Source organism: Cebidichthys violaceus, unplaced genomic scaffold (assembly GCF_023349555.1).
Source record: "Cebidichthys violaceus isolate CVI_PGR_0920_01 unplaced genomic scaffold, fCebVio1.0.p SCAF_80, whole genome shotgun sequence".
NCBI classification, from domain to species: Eukaryota; Metazoa; Chordata; class Actinopteri; order Perciformes; family Stichaeidae; genus Cebidichthys; species Cebidichthys violaceus.
The window spans coordinates 841,867-859,100 of record NW_027176965.1 but is presented as its reverse complement, the minus strand read 5'-3'; the positions used below and the strand labels follow the sequence as shown (position 1 = coordinate 859,100).

Below are 17,234 nucleotides of genomic sequence, written 5' to 3'. Positions count from 1 at the left end.
CAGAAAACTGTAATCCCGAACATATGTGAATGTGGTTACACCATGAGTCGACCGTTTGTCCAAAAGTGGTTTCCAGATTTTCCGGGAGAGATTTTCCTTATCGGCGAGTTCATATCGAAAGGCCTTCCGTGTGAGTTGCATTTTCCGAGCTCCGAGCTAAAGTGAGGCGTTTTGCTCGAGGAGCGCAGAGTGTGATGGCCTGAGCGATGTGCTTATCTATGACAGAGTTCACAGGTGACCCACGTATGGCTTTTACATATTGTCAAATACATGCAATTTTATACCTGGGCCTTCAGTGCTGTCCTACTACAGTTGAACCACCTCTTAATAACCTCGTTATGACGCCACAGCTAACGAGTTATTATTTGTTTTGTGTAAAAATGAAGCTCAACACCTACAAATACACTAACGGCAGAGTGCAGATACATGAATCATGTCATTAACGGACAATGCATATAGTCAAAATCAATCCTGCAAAACTGCGGCGCTAAAACACGCATTCCACCACACACTGAAGAGCACGGGCCATTCAGATATTATTTATTTACTTCAGGTGTCTTCTTGTTGCTGTGCCACGACTAAATGTGTCCCCAGCGCAACATGGGACGTAACAATAGTTCCTATCGCATATAAAACCAAACAAAAATCTATATTCGTAAAAACAAGTTGTACAAATAATAATATATAAACAAGCATATGAAGTAGTGCCATAAATAATATGTATGGCAGTTAAAGCATACTGTCCACTGGACAGAGGCAGTAGATATTGGGATTGTCACCACTGACCAATCACGTACTTGTAGGCCAGCTAGAAGGCTCTGACACGTCAAAGAACACGCCCAACATCTCAAACTAAAGATCTGATTGGTTGAAGACGATGACGATCAGCAATATCGTCCCCATTTACTTAAACTGCAAAGGGATTCACTTGTAATTCTGAAGGCCTCCAGGCAGATTTTTTTTTTTTTTACCTAGAGACAGCATAGGGGCGGAATCTGATTGGATAAAAGCTCTACTTAAAACAAGCTGTGCTTCAGATCATTAACCGTCAACTGACAAGGTTGAAGTGAATGAGTCGCCCAGATGCAACGATACCTGATGCATCATGTATCGCCACCTGCAGTGTGTTCGCAAAACAACTACAACTAAGTCCCCAGTTCACCCGTTCGGCACAGTTAGAAGCCACAATGTCGGACACATGTCGGTCAAAATACTTGACCGTTAAACATTTGAACTGTCCACAGGAAGCCTGCCATTGCATCACACCAATTAGGCCGCCAAGTCCACTTTTATATAATATGGTGACATCGTGCCGTATCCATCCCACGACACTGTGTTTGTATCTGTTCACAGTGCAGACGCTGCTTCTAAGGCTTTTTACTGGTTTCCTGAGCCTCTCCATTGTGCTCTCGCAGTAGCAGTGTAGTCCGGCGGAGGCTAATGAAGCGTCATGTTTCTCTCCCTGCAGACCTGGTCTTCTAATTAGCCTCTAGTGCTCCGCAATACACTGCAGATTGGAGCTTTGGCTGCGTTAAGCAAAAGAAATAAAGACTGGCGCACTATACAGGTGTACCCCAGTGGATTAATAAAAGAAAAGTCTTTTCAAATGCAGCGTAGACTAACCTTACTTAAAGTTCAAGGATCTAAGGGATGTCTGTGTGTGAGGGATTAAGAACGGCTTTTGAATGACCACAAAGGAAGGGCGTGCGATGACGACCAGCGCTCCCTACTTCTAGTACACCAGAAGCATCGGCTTTATTTAGCGTCGCCTCTTGCATGAAAGTAGGAGCATGAAAGGAGCACCTTTTTGACCTCTCCCCTCCCGAGCCAGAAGGTTACTGATTCTCTGGAGGCCTCCTTTTCCCATGCCTAAGGTAAAGGTCAGGTTGTCAGGTTGTTGTGTGGGAGACGCGTAGAAAAGGGAAACTGTCTGGAGACAGCAGAGGAGGAGGAGAGTAAGATTGTTATAGACGGCGAATGTATATAGGGCCATAGTGGGATAGATATGTACATGTATGATGGTAAAGGAAATGACCTGCAAGAGATGTGACCAGGCCTGTGAGATCAACGCTCTCAGATCACACCACGACGACTGTACCAGACCGTTCGTTCGGTCTGGACCGCAATCAGCCGGAAGCACACGTACAGCGATATATGCTGAAAAAGGAATAAAGCAAAAACTCCATAAGGAGTAAGCCAGACAGGAAGCGGACGCAGAGGTGGCGGAGCGCGGCAGAAATTATTAAGAGTTGGAGGGCGCAGACATGCGGACCATCATGTTTTATTAAGAGCTGTTTTTTCCCAGCCAGAGACATGAGTCAGCCCGCTCCTTTCAGGCCTGTAATAAGCCAAGGGGCTCCCACTGCGCCGGATCCCCGACCCAGCAACATTTTACACCCACACTCCTTTAGCCCCAGAAGGGTTAGATTCAAATAACTCATTGTCGATAGCAGACTTAGGCACAAATTGGCTGTGCTGCTCACCCGTTTGACAATAGACTTTAAAGAGACCTGCTCTGCATCTCTCCCGTTGCCCACTTCCATACCGCGAGAAAAGAAAAGAGCCTCGACAGATTCACTTGTTTATTTGTCGTCAACAGAACGCCAGCGAGGAGACTTGAGGAGATGAAATCAAGTGAAGCGGTCCCTAATCCCTCTCAGTTTCCTCTTGATCTCGGTAGACAGGAGAGAGAATTCTCTAGCGGGAGACGGTGCCAGGACGCTGCCCCGGACGGTCGGCGACAAGTCCTGTGTGAACGCCGTTATACATCCTGCCAGCCACGAGCACGGGCGCCACGCTCGCCTCATGCGCCGGTAGGAGGGAGCATTCGTCCTCCTCCTTGGCAGTCCGAGTGAACAGACGGAGCAGGAGGAAGCAGCCATTTGGTCTGCCAGTCTGCCTGGTTGGGTCGCAGTTGCGGCCACTGGACATGCTCCAGGTATCAGCCATACTTAAATATATATATATATATATATATATATATATATATATATATATATATATATACATATATATACCCCCCCTTTCCTCCAGATGACTGTGATGCCTATTGACAGAGGATCATGTCGGGACGCCTCTCATGAGCACAGCTGTCTCTCCTCCTCTGTGAGATTGCAGTTGACGTCGCACTGACCAGACAGCCTTCACGGAGTGACGATTTGCTGCACTGTTTAAATTGACAGGGCATAAATTGGGTGATAAAAAATAAGAAGTCAGAACGCTTGACGAACAGGGCGGTGTTTATTTCTTCTTATTTTTAACGTTGGTTTTTCTTCAGCGTGCAACAGTTTTTTCCCCAAATACCAACATCCACTTGAAATGATTTATCTACAACACTAATTGCGTTCGTAATTTCTATCACGTACGCCGTGTTGCATTCAAGCAAGTGAGAGCTGAGTACATGCTGTATTTTTTGCAGAATGTACTGGGTCATGTTTTAGAAATTAATCAGCAACGCACATAATAAAGAATCCATCAAATGTGTGAAAGGATTTCAGAGACACAACGGGGGGGGGGGGGGGGGGGGGGGGGGTATATATTGCCCCTGATTTATGCTTTTGAATCTATCTTGAGGCCATGTATGGAGTGCCAGTGCCATCAGCTGCATTGGGTGAATTAGGGCATTTTGCCTTTGGAGCGACATGAAGGCACATCTTTAGCCATTTGGAAAATAAATAAATAAATGGGAATGTGAGGGAGAGATTAAAAAAGTGATTTTGTGGCGGAGCTGGATGGGCAGACTGTATCTGTTTGATTCCCAAAAGCTGACAGGGAATATGGGCAAAGTCAGGACCTTGAGAAAACCAATTCATACGCACAAGCATCCACTTTCTGTTCTCTGTCAGTTTGCCTCCATCTCCCCCTCCTTCCCTCACACACACACACACACACACACACACACACACACACACACACACACACACACAGTGGTTGCGCTCCCTGACTGAGATTGGACGTGACAAAGCAGTTTGACATTTCCAGCAACCAGACGCTCTCCCCCATGGGTGTTTTGGCTGAGCGGAGTGTGTGTGTGTGTGTGTGTGTGTGTGTGTGTGTGCGTGTAGAAACCAAAGACTAGCAGCTGTATTGGTCTGGGTTGAGTTTACACGATGGCAAGAATTCACATTTCACAACAGTGAATGGAATGTTGTGCTCAATAACAAGCTAATGAATTAAAAAACAATAAGACAAAAAAGACGAGACCAAATAAGAGCAGAAAATACGACCTCGTAAAACTTCACGCCAGCTTTAAATCTTGTCTGCAGTGATGTATCCGTTTACTTCGGGGGCGTGTCCGCACACTGTGACATCACCGCTGGGCGTGGCTACAGGCAGAGGCGCCAGAGCAATGGAGCTCATTATTCAATTAACCCACTTTTTTCCCAATAATAATAATAATAATACAATAATAATTGAGTTTCACTGCGATCATAGATAGAACATAAGGAAAAGAGAAGCTAGCGTATATTTATTGAACCTGCTTGGTCTACCGACTCCAGCCAAAGATTAGCAGACAGAACGATTGTTCTGTTGCCGACATGCCGGACGGATCGGCCCGTCTGTGTTAGCTAACGTTCCCAGCCAGCCCACCTGTGGTAAGCCCGCTGATGGGACGGGTTTTGGCTGAGGAGGTGGGCCATTCGCTCAGGAGCCGAATCAAAGAGTCGGCCCTTTTAGGCGTTTTTGGTTTTCATGGCATCCTCTATCTAACTAGTGCAGGTGGCTTTGTTTTTGACTTAATCCAAGAGGTTAGGTGGTAGAAATGTAGGAAATCCTGTTTTAATTGACTGTAATTTAGTTATTTCAAGGAGAGAGAAGCATAACCGTGATTCTAACCTCCTCCCAGCGGCGTTTTAAAGTGCTTTAACAATCGTGCTACTCGCTCCGACCTTTCAGAAATAACACCACCAGAAGAGGACCGTGTCAGGTAAATACAAACAACAGTCACCTCATGTGTTAAAAGATGACATTCTCTCTAAATCTCCTGCTCTTTCCGTTTGTCACTGAGTATGACTTTTTTTTGGTTCCTTAAAGCAGTGAATCATCTGCCCAAGTTCAAAGTTCCATCAGATAATCACACGAGTTCCGTCGTCGTCACTCTTTCTCTGATTACCGATGGTGGATCATCTTTCCAGAGTTTAAGAAGTTTAAGCACCGTTGCTGTGTTCGTGTGTAGGAGGGTAGATGGCAGTGGTCCCATTTTCCCGGGGTAGCATTGCTGCAAACACTCTTCATCTTTCCTAAAGTCTTCCTATTTCCAGTCTCACATGCCAGTCTTTTTTTAGGGTGAGCTACCCACTCTCAAGCTGTTCGTTATGCCACATACATGCGGATCGAGGCTGCGATCACATCTGTCATACGTTCCGGTGTTTGTCTGAGCGAGGAGTGCGAGTTTTTCTCCAAACATTTTTGTTGAGGGGGGAGGGGAGAGGGGGGGGGGGTGTTTCCCCTCCCATTCTGTTAAGCCCCGACTGTTTCCATTACACGTTGTTGTTGGAGGCGTCCAATGCCCCCCCGCTGTCCCCCTCGGGAAATAAGGTACGCTGCTCCTCGCCCCTTTCCTTTCTTGTTTCCGGGCTGTCTGAATGCACACTGATTCTGCCGTCTGGGTGGATGTTTCTCCCAGCGACCAATGAAAGGCTCCTGATTGCTTTGAATTGCCTGCCGTTTAGCCGCCGGCCCTCCCTCTTTGCCTGTTTCCACCTCGTAATATACAGGACAGTGTACAGTCGGCAGCTCAGAAACAGAAAGAACCCGTGTCTGTACCGTCACATGTATGAGGCAGAGTCTCATCGCCCTGTTTGTCACAATCCCTCTTGTTCTGTGGGTCATTACACCTTACCTGTCTCCCTGTCTGTACATCATGTGCCCGAGTTCTAACCTTCAATCAGACTGGCTGTAACTAACTTCATTAGTATCGTGGTGTTGCCGGCTCACATCCGTAGACCAGAGTTTGATGAAGCTCAATGGGAAACTAAATGAAAATGGCCGTCGCATTTCCCACGCGCCTCTTCTTTCCTCCTCGCCCGTCGTGTGCAATTGACATTGATTGCGATGGAAACGCTGCTCTGTCTCCACAGCAACTGATGCGGTCCTCCGTGTTCCACATGTTCATCTTGAGCATGGTCGCCGTGGACGTCATCGTTGCCGCTAGCAACTACTACAAAGGCGAGAACTACCGCCGGCACTATGATGAGTTTTACCTGGCGGAGGTGAGATGATTCTCTTTTTCCTTCACTTTCCTGCTTTTTTTTCTGTCAACTCCAGATGTCGACCTCGACCTCTGGATTGTAACATTGACACAAGGCCTTCGAGCATGGCTTTAGTTCATATTATCAGATAACAAACAGCGTGAGATCATCTTTTGGTCAAAGCCCGTTGAAGGACACAGACAAAGGGTTTGTCTCTACTGTGGAGGTCCTTATTTGGAATGGCCTCCATGGTGATGTCACGGTCTGTTATTAATAGGGATTTAATCCTCACGTAGTCTGAGTGCCTCGTGATATTACCACTTTCTATAGACGTATGGTCCAACTGGGGATTTGAGGGTACCAGACAGTTTATAATCCATACCTTTTTGTATATTTATCATTTTCATGAATCAACTTCAGTATATGTATATTTGTTTATTAGCTCCTTTTGATTTTGAGTCATGCAGGTTGGTTTGATGTCATCAGTATTCAGGTGGGAAAGCGCCAACAAAGACTGCGAGGAGTGTAATCACCTCCCCCGTCCCTCTCTCTCTCACACACACACACACACACACACACACACACACACACACAGCTGAATGGAGGAGATAAGAAAAAGGAAGGAGAAAGGAAAAAAAATAACAAAACAGACACAATATTACCTTCGCTCACTCTCTCCATCCATATCATACGGCCATCGATCTGCAGATTTGTTCCAATCTGTGTGAAGGCTGTGGAGGGAAAAATAGAAAATGGAGCCACTGGGTTTAGAGCTAAACGCCGAAATGCACGCTTCATTGGTGAGGTGCCAATTTCATTCCCTCCTTTTTACTGTAACCCCCCCCACCCACCTGCTGAAGGTGGTGGAAGCATTCAGATGCTTTACTTAAAGGGGTCCTCCGAGGAGTTAGTATGGCACATAAAGGGGACTAGCAAGAGACAGGTTTGGAACAGAAAGGTAAGAATCGATGTGACAGAGAACACGGTACCCCGATGTCCGGCCCCTGCTCTGGGTCAAGCTCCAACAACACAACGTACCGCAGCCTGGTGCCGTCTTCAGTTATTTCCGTCTCCGGTACAGGACAACTGCATTTAAGTGGTGGAGCTGGTGGAGGCTGAGCTACTTTATACTACTGGGTAGTTCAATCGTTAGTGAGGCATTGTTTTATGAATTGAATGTATATTTTGATAAATCTTCAAAGTAACTATAGCTGTCAAATAAGTACAAAGTCTTTCCTCTGAAATGAATGTAAAGAGGCAGAAATTGGAAAAGTAAAATTCATTTCAAAATGACTCTATAATAAAACATGTAACCTGTACAGGGTTGGGGGAGAAATGGCCACCATGTGTATATCTATGCGTTACCTTTGATAAAACTTTATTTATCTCACACGCCTCCACAGCGAACGGAGAATCCGCAAACGGAGTAAATCCTTGATTAATTGAATAGAACGTTTTCCTCAAGAATTCCCGTAATCAATATAGAAAACGTGTCTTTTTAAGGGTGAGATATTCCTTTAACTGCTTCTTGTTGAGAGAGATTTGTGGTGGCGGGGAGTAATAAACCGCTGATCGCCGTTTCCTCCGTTCCACCCCAGGTCGCCTTCACCGTGCTGTTTGACCTGGAGGCTCTTCTGAAGATCTGGTGTCTGGGCTTCACCGGCTACATCAGCTCCTCCCTGCACAAGTTTGAATCTCTGTTGGTGGTGGGCACCACGCTGCACATCTACCCCGACCTCTACCACTCTCAGTTCACCTACTTTCAGGTATAGACACACACACACACACACACACACACACACACACACACACACACACACACACACACACACAGCATGCCTGTATAAACATACATGGATCCCTTTATATCCTAAATGTGAAACTGAATCATCCTCACTTCAGATGGAACAGAAGCCGTGAATCATTTAGTGACATTTCTTTCCTGTGACCGCGCATTAATGAGCGACAATCAATCATATCGCTCTTCGGTGTTAAAGCCTCTCCACTATTCATTCAAAATGCTTTAAATGTACCGACGCCACAAGTGTCTAACAGAGATCTGGTGAAGTGATTTTTCCAGTCGTGACCCATTTCTGAGGGACGTTTGATATGTTCAGTGAAAAGAGTCGTTCCCTGATGGTTTTTAGGTGATATTTTTGCATAAAAACTGAGCCTTAACATGCAGTCCTCAACTCCCCGTATGTGAGGCAGAGCGCTGGGAAAGTCCTGATCATTCTGTAAGTAGACGCAGTAATGTGTGATGCATTTGTCCTCACTAGAGATTAGTATCTAGCAGCGGTGATCTACATTGTTTCTGTCTATAAATTCTATGTTTGCCTACACATTTGCGTCTTCGTCGGCGTATCACGGCTCCTCTTCACCACTCTTCTCGAGCCTTCCTCATTTGTGTCCGCACCTCTTTTACAATACGTTGTGAATCTTCAACCCTGACAAGTAATCTATTACATTTACACAAGTCCTCCCAGGTTAGACGGCGGGTCTAAAAGAGAGAATCACCCCGACGTCTCTGAACCGGTCACTCAATGGCGTCTCTGTCGCGCTTGTGCTGCTGAATCTTAGTTTTGAGTTTGATATGACCCTCTTGATTAACAAAATCATTTTACATATCCAGCGCGTCTCAACTCACTTCACTCACAAACGCACAAACGCCGGCGAGTATCGGAAATGTTTTTGTCCGGTTCCCAAGGCAGAAATATAAATCATCTTTGTATATTGTGACCCATGTGGCAACGGCGCCTAGTAGAAGTATCCTCCATCCAGATCCTATAAGTGCTGCACGCTGTCCAAAGTGTAGCCCAGTGACTTTGCTGTAGGTGTGGATGGAGCTCCTTCATGGGTCTCCAATCGACTCTCTCAACAGCTGCCATCCACGCATTTGTCGATGCTTAAGCTCAAGCAAACGCGTGCGAACGCGTCGTGTGAAAACCTTTGTTGTCTTAAAACAAAAAGCGATAAATCATAACCGAGACACAGCGGTGTCAGTAGATTTCTCAGTTGCACATATTCATATTCAGGTCTCTGCTTTTGGCCGATGGGCAGCATTTAAAAAGGTGCCTTCCTCACTCTTCACTCCAAGTAGGTCCCATTTTAATCAGATGACATTTAGTCGCAGTTGATTAACCTTAAGGCTCTTTGAGGAATGTGTGCTAGCTAGTGGAGAAGGGACTAGGGACCACACAATCCGATTTGTATTTAATCTCATCCTCCCAGAGGGTGTTTTCAATTGTCTTTGGACCAAATGTCACAATGCAAACACCCCACTTTGGCAGAATGATTTTTAATCAACCCACCTCCACACTTCCATTCTGCGGGTTCAGTGTTCGCGACGACTTCAGCAGCGGCACAATTTAACAGTTCAGTCGATGCATTCGTCCGTATAGGCGGGGCATTGTACCATTTTTGGACAATTCTGGTCGGGGGACGCACTGATCCGATTCTAGTTATTGGTATTTTGCCAATACGGGTTTAAAAATTCTGCATGGGCTATCCGTGACAGCGACAATGCGACGCGCTATGCAATTCAATTTTATGTTAAGCGTTGCTTTGTCTTGCAAGAGGCTGGAGCCAGAAGCACACACAGGCGGCACAGCTGGAGAGCCATTCTCCGAGTGTCGTTTATAGTTAATCATTGGTAGCAGGCGCACAATCCTCTTTGTGGGGGGGGGGGGGGGGGGGGGCGAAAAAAAAACAAGCTTTTGATTCAGCCGTGCAACAGCAGTCTGTTATTTGTGGTGTTTCCTTCTCGCACATCTGGCCCTGAGCCTGCACCGTTGTTGGGATAACCCCTCGTGAAAGTAATTACTTTTGATTAGATTTCATTGTTTATTGCTCTTCTCATGTCTGCATGAGTAGTCGAGATATGTTTGTTCTTTTTCTTCTCTTCAAACAGTCGCATTTATTTCTTCGGTTTTTCAGATATACGACTAAATTAGTTAGATATTCATGGATGCAAGCAAAGGCAACCGTGCTACACACACACACACACACACACACACACACACACACATCGCTGAGGCTGTATATCGTTAACCATAAAGCCACACACACACACACACACACACACACACACACACACACACACACACACACACACACATTGCTGAGGCTGTATATCGTTAACAATAAAGCCACACACACACACACACACACACACACACACAACACAGCGACGCAACCACCACGCACAGCGCACTCGCCTCTCTCTAGCCAATCACACACACACACACACACTTCTTCTTGTCGCTGCCCTGGTTTCCAAGACGAGGAGCGACGGCGTCCCGCTTTAATCCGAGACATTGGATCCAATTTGTCCAAAGGGGGTCCGTTTAGGTCCACGAACAGACGTGGAGACGGGCTCTCTTTTAGCGGCAGCCCGTCGCGTCTCATTCATAAAAACTTCTCGGCATTAGTGCGCTATGAAAAGACATTTTAGTGACTCCAAGAGACAAATAATTGTGTTTTAAGGGGGGGGGGGTCTGACGTGTCAATCAAGTATTTTGCACACTGCCTTTTCAGATTCCCAAGCTGTGTAGTTCTCAGCCTTTGGACAGAAAAAGAGAGAAAAGGCGTATAAGCGCTCACCCTCGGTGAACCTACCCTCTCATTGCTCTCAGCCCCAGAGCTTGCAGCTGTAGTAAAATGGATAGTGGTCATCACGGTCTGTCAGGACTGGAGGGTATAATGTCCTCCCATTCCCATCTGTCATCATGCTGCTGAGCGTTCTTACTGTATTAGTTTACTGTAGGGTCCCCCTTTAGACCAGCCTCCCTCCCGTCCAGGGAACGGGAGATAGACATTCATTTGGCTTAGAGCGGGATTCTGAAGAAAAAAAATCTTTGGCCAGGGGCTGCTGAGCTCGATCAATAGCCACTCTTCTGGATCCCAGATCAGAGTCAGAGTATGCATTACCTTTTGGGGGTTGTTGTCACCGCAAGCAATTTTCGGGCCTGAGCCCGTTGACAGAGCACAGTATCAGTGCACCTTCACCACTGGGTCCACATCAATGCCCTGTTTTTTTCCCCCTGTGCTGATTTATATTTTAATATTTCCTCATGATTACTGTCCCAAAGACCAAAAAAAAAAACAAGGGTTCCTCAAACAGTCTCCTCACAGCGTTTGCTTTCCCTCTCCTCAGGTGCTGCGTGTCGTGCGTTTGATTAAGATCTCCCCGGCTCTGGAGGACTTTGTGTACAAGATATTTGGTCCGGGTAAAAAACTCGGCAGCCTGGTGGTGTTCACAGCCAGCCTCCTCATCGTCATGTCGGCCATCAGCCTGCAGATGTTCTGCTTCGTGGAGGAGCTGGACCGCTTCACCACGTTCCCCAGGGTAAGGAACCTCTGCTACCAAGAGGGCAATCTGCACGTATTAGCTCTATTTCAGAACGCCTCTGTCGGTGTGATTCAGCTTATTTCTGTGTTCTTCTCGGTAAACTGTGCCCAAATGAATCACAACTTGTTTCAAATTCACCCTGAGTCACATACCGAAGCACCAATGGGTGATTCATTGAACAGATCAGGGTCACTTCTGCTTTTGCCAGGAGAACGCTTTTCATGTTTCGGCGTGAAAGAAGAAGTCACGTAACTTACGCACTTCCGTGGTCAGTTTCACCCAAAACGACGATCTCGTCCTAAACGTGAGTAGTTTTGTTGACTACGCCGACCTGAGTTGTTTCCTGTGAAGACGGAAGTTTATTTTGAAAAGGCCGTGTGCATGTAGCGAGCGTAAAATAACGTGTCGCTGGCTATCGTAGGAAAACACCAACAATGAGGAGTAACTGTTCGTAGGATAGCATTGTATTATTATACTGCTGTATTATATATTATACTCATTATACTGCTGCTCCCGTTTTGGTCTTTGTCTATTCACATTTCTTCAGTCGATTGCTTTATGCTTTTTTCATGCTGAATGATTTATTTCCACGAAACTTGCGAGCGTGAACGTCTCTAAAACGTCTTAAAACCAGATTTAAAGTGGTGCTTTTGTGTGATTCTTTGTGGTGAAAGAAAAGATTTTTTTTTTATATTTATTTTTATTCAGCCAGCATTTTAATGCAACATCAGCAGTCATTTAGCAGGAACCATCTGATTTTGAATGGCGTAACTTTCGCCTGCACAAGTAAAGCCGACCAAACGGGTAAACTCTTAAAAACTCACCTGCTCCAAACGCACCTCTTCTGCCCTAATGTTCAAGTGACTTGCTCTCGGGGAAACATGCAATGCAGTTAAAATCAGGACACACAGGTTCATACAAAACGTATAAACTCATGCGAGCAGCTCCAGAGAGACGCCTCAGACGAGCAGAGGAGGCCTGCAGATGTCCAGGATGAGGTCGACAGATGTGGCTCCTCCTTTGATTCCTAAGTGCTCGTGAGCCGCCTTCGCCCTCATTAGCCTCATCTTTCCATCCTCCTTTTTTTTAATTTTTTTTTTTATTCCTCCTCACCCCCTCCATCATCTCTCTCCGATCCCAGGCACAGCGGGACACGAGGGGGTTTGCTCGTAAACAGATGCCACTTGTATGCTCGCTCCCCTTCTCTCTCTCCGTCTCCGTCACTGCCTCATGTGCACACGAGACGCACGGCGCATCACAGTTAATGATGTCTGGCTGTCTCCCCCCCCCCCCCCCCCCCCCCACGGGCAAGGACCTGTTGCTGGGTTTATCTTCATCCGCGGTGACGTGGGAGCAGCTGGGGGGGGGGGCTGGCTGTCTGGAGGTGAGATGCTAAGGAGGAGGCACAGGCTTGCCATTTGACTCCAGGGGCCACGGCGTTGCCGGTGTCTCTTCCCTACACTTTTATCTGACCTCTACCAAGTAAAATGGAGGGCGGCAGGACAGAAAATGTCCTCTCTTCTTTCTCTCTGTAATATTTAAAAAAGCGTTACCTAGAGAGGAATGGTCAGAAAGGGATCAGCTGTGTGATATTTGTAAAGAAGAAAAAAAAAAAAGCATGTTTCAAATGTCAGATCCTTCTGCCTCTCGGTGTAATTTCCTCGCCGTCTCCGTCTTCTCCTCCCTCTCTTCACCGCTCACGCACTCACTTGCCCTCTGCAGCCTTCTGCCTCTCTCACTCCCTCTCATCCTGTGCTTTCCTCCCTGTAGGCATTCATGTCCATGTTCCAGATCCTAACCCAGGAGGGCTGGGTGGATGTCATGGACCAGACTCTGGTGGCTGTAGGTCACATGTGGGCTCCCGTAGTAGCCATTTACTTCATCCTCTACCATCTGTTCGCTACCCTGGTGAGGAACTCACTGTGCCGTTTCAAATGTACAAGTCAAATAAGTTGCAAGAGATGCATTTCAGTGCAGTAATCTCATCACATTGTTTTGGTCAGTAAAAGCAGGGTTGGCGAAAAATAAGTAGCCAAAAGGATACACAAGTAGTTTTCTTAATGCATCCAATTAGTGCCCCCGCGGCCGTCGGTGTGCTCTGGAGCGGTGCATCTAATCACAGTCGATCAGACCTGCAGGCGTAAGAAGTGCTGACATTTTGGCGGTTTGGCCCTCTTAATATGGGGAGCGTTCAGACAACACAGACGGTCTCAAGATGACTCACGCCTCAGCCCAGACAGACAGGATGTCCTCCAGAACAGAACAAATGCAATTACTAGGCAGACATTGTACTTTTGGAAACAAAAAAAAAGAAGTCTTATTTCAATAATGGAAACGGGGATAATGATATTTACATATTGCGACGTGTTCACACACTGAGTAGAAGTCGAGTCAAAGTTTATCAGAGCTCGGTATCACAAAGCGTGCCTCAAAGGGGGGGGGGGGCTGCACATTTAATACGGCAACATTGGCAGAGCACACAGAACCCTGTAGCCGTGACATGAGCTATATATATATATATATATATACACGAGGCATTCAAGGTGGAAAACAGTTGAAGGTGCAGGGAATCAAATCCAATCCAATTATGAGGAAAAGAGAGTTATATGTCTTGTGAAAGGTCACTGAGGTCGTGACGTCGACTCTTTTTAAAGGTGCTGAATTTGATATTCAGAGCATTAATATAGCAGCAAACAACTATTAGCTATGTGAAGATATAGTGGAGTAATGTCTTCCTGAGCAGAGAGTGAAGTCGCCCACCCTCCGCCTCCCCCTCAGGGAAACACCGTTAGCTCTGTCAGCACTGTTAGCGCTGTTAGCTGCGAGCCGCTAGCTCAGCCGTCGCTACGTTGAGAGCCGTTGAGAGGCTATTGAAAGTATTTTTTCTCTCGCTCTCTTTGAAATGTGTTCACACACAGCATTGTGTCCTCTTGTTGCATTTTAGATTCTGCTCAGTCTTTTTGTTGCTGTAATCTTGGACAATCTTGAGTTGGATGAAGACTTGAAGAAGCTCAAACAGGTAAGAAACACGCTCAGATCCATGAAGCTCAATGGTTCTCTAGGAATAGGAACAGTTCATTTGTTTGCACATGCAGTATTAGGATTCCAAACAAGGGAACTGGGGCACTAAACCGTGAGTATCTGTGTCTAATCTGTGAGTTAGCGGTAATCTCTGTGAACACATTCTGGATTCATACGCACAATCTGTATGCAAAGGGACAAGATATTGGTATTGGAAGCTTGCTGGTTTCTGTGTGTAGACTGTGTAGTACTGACCAATCACGTTGGAGTAGGCTCTGGTTGAATGCAAGAAATGCAATCTCAGAACCCACTGGCTCTTGTCCGATCACGAAAATAGCTTAAAATGTGATTCACGCAACTCACCTACCCCACAAGCTTCGCTTACTATCATCACCTATTCAAAGGAGGAGTCGCTGATAGAAAAATGAACACAGTTCTCCACTTTTTATCACCTGAGACTCTCGCTAAGGTGGAAAGTTTAAGATTAATTAGACAATGTGTCTCAAGCTTTCTCGTTTTCCAGGAAGAGTTCATAGCAAGCGGTGTGTGTGCTTTTCACTGAAGTGTTGGACCGTTTATACTGAAGGACTAAGGACTGTCAATCACCTCTTCAATAGGGTTCTGTTTCGCTCTAATTCAGCCGTGGCCGCGCTAGATTAAAGCTACATCTGTGACACGGCGTCACTGTGGCTGCTTCATCACAAAGTTAACGTTCCACTCTGGTGCCTTAAAGTTGTGAACGACCCACTATTTCCTTCTTTCTGCTTGGTAAAAACAGATCCTCCTGCCTTTTTGTCACATCAGTTCAGGGATACGCAGCTCGAGTGGGCATGACGCTGTTTCCTGTCCTGGTGACTGTGCGTGTTTCACCCCGTGCATAATTTCTTTGAATTTGGAAAGGTTCAATCAATTTGATTTACATAATTTCCATTTTATTAATCACGCTCGCCTGCAATAAATTAAGGCCAGTGTGTGTTCCAGTACAGAACCTGCAGCACCTTCTGTAAAAGTGATCTATTACCATCCAGGTTTCTATGTTTTTATTATATTTATATGATTTAATGCTTTTTTTAATAGCAAACTTTTTTTCTACGAGATTATACATGTTTAAAAATTCTTAAAACAATGTTTAAACACACGCCAAAATCACAAGTACAACACCGAGGGAAGTCAAATGTGGTTTAATCCTCGTGTAATTATGATACTTGACTGTTTTAGTTTTTACTGTTTTAGTTATAGATTTGATTGACATCATTTGGACCAGCATGTATTTCAGTACGTCTTTCTTTCTGTAGACATGTTGACCAGATAGAATAACAGTAGCAGAAGTACACACATGTGATCTGGAGGGGTAACTTATTTGTCTGCTGCTTGTTGTTTGCTGCCACATTTTATTTAAAAGCACTTTGTTATATGTGCCACGCGTGGGAAGTCATTTCTTAATTTTCACCTTTTGAGATTTTATTTTTTTTTTGCTGCAGGTTTTTTTCTCTATAGAGTTGAGTAAGTGGGCAATTAACTTTGATAAAGCAAAACCCATGTTGTGTGAAAAAGCTGGCACTTATTCACACACACACACACACACACACACACACACACACACACACACACACACACACACACAGGGCCTCGCTGCTTGTCATTGTTCAACCAGTTTCTGTCATCAAATGAAGTGCAGATGAATTGTTTTTCTAACGGTCACAGAGAGAAAAATCCCTAAAGATTAAAGCCCCTGGTCAGTTCATGGTGGTAGCCATACAGTACGATACTTTATGAATTAATCTACTGTATAAACTCACTGACATTAACAGGTTTACTCACACACACACACACACACACACACACATAAACGGCGTGCTCTCACAGCCGGCTGGCAGGTCTCAGCTTGCCTGGGCAGGTTATTTCCCACCCACAGCTGAGTGATTAGGCGCAGCGACTGTAAAATTGCCTATTTTACAGGTGCTTCAATCACGGATACGGAGGCTGCATATAAATAGACCGTAGATTGTGATCACGCACCCACGGGAGAAAGCTTCTGCAAACATTTGGCAAAAGGCCCGATGACACGGCCAGCGCTTCTATAAGACATACGCACGAGGGCTTTTGAGGGATGAGAAACCAATTACAGTGTGTGAGATGAATCTGTTTGATCAATGACTTCATTGAGTTGGTAATGTTTGTGATTTGTCCTTAACGTTCTTAAGCTCTTCAAAAAAAATTGTGTTGCCTCATGTATTTCCCGTCCTAGTGGTAATTCAGTGACTGTTATGGGAATCGGATGGATATCAATCAGTATTCTTTTATTATTTTTGACGGTTTGACACGCGGAAACCACGTGTGCATTCTCTCCCCTTAGACACTTTTCAATCATCTCTTCTTCACAGTCGATCGAACACACAGACCGCTGCTGTGTTCAAATTAATTGCAAATAATGGGATGACAAATTGAAGCCGAATAAACTATTCAAATAGCGAGTTCATGCAAATCATAGAACGTTGTCTTGGTGTAATATCAAGAGAAATAAGGGCGGATGTGTGTGTGTTTTTAGTGGAAAGCGGGGGGGGGCTTGCTATACACAAGTTGACAATACAGAGAATAATGTATGACGCTACATTGTCGGTGGCACAATTAGTGTCATTTATGGGCTAAGTGAGCTAATCACAGTTGCATTT

At 45.5% G+C, this 17,234-nt stretch overlaps 1 protein-coding gene across 4 annotated transcripts in view; it reads left to right on the top strand.

The window, feature by feature from the left end:
- nalcn (sodium leak channel, non-selective) overlaps positions 1-17,234 on the top strand; it is a 64,809-nt gene that overhangs the window by 21,053 nt on the left and 26,522 nt on the right. For all 4 annotated transcript variants that reach the window (XM_068702090.1, XM_068702093.1, XM_068702091.1 and 1 more), the window contains 5 exons: positions 6,081-6,212; positions 7,790-7,957; positions 11,347-11,538; positions 13,312-13,449; positions 14,486-14,560. In XM_068702090.1, coding sequence (XP_068558191.1) covers positions 6,081-6,212; positions 7,790-7,957; positions 11,347-11,538; positions 13,312-13,449; positions 14,486-14,560 — 705 coding nt within the window. The remainder of the gene's footprint in view (positions 1-6,080; positions 6,213-7,789; positions 7,958-11,346; positions 11,539-13,311; positions 13,450-14,485; positions 14,561-17,234) is intronic.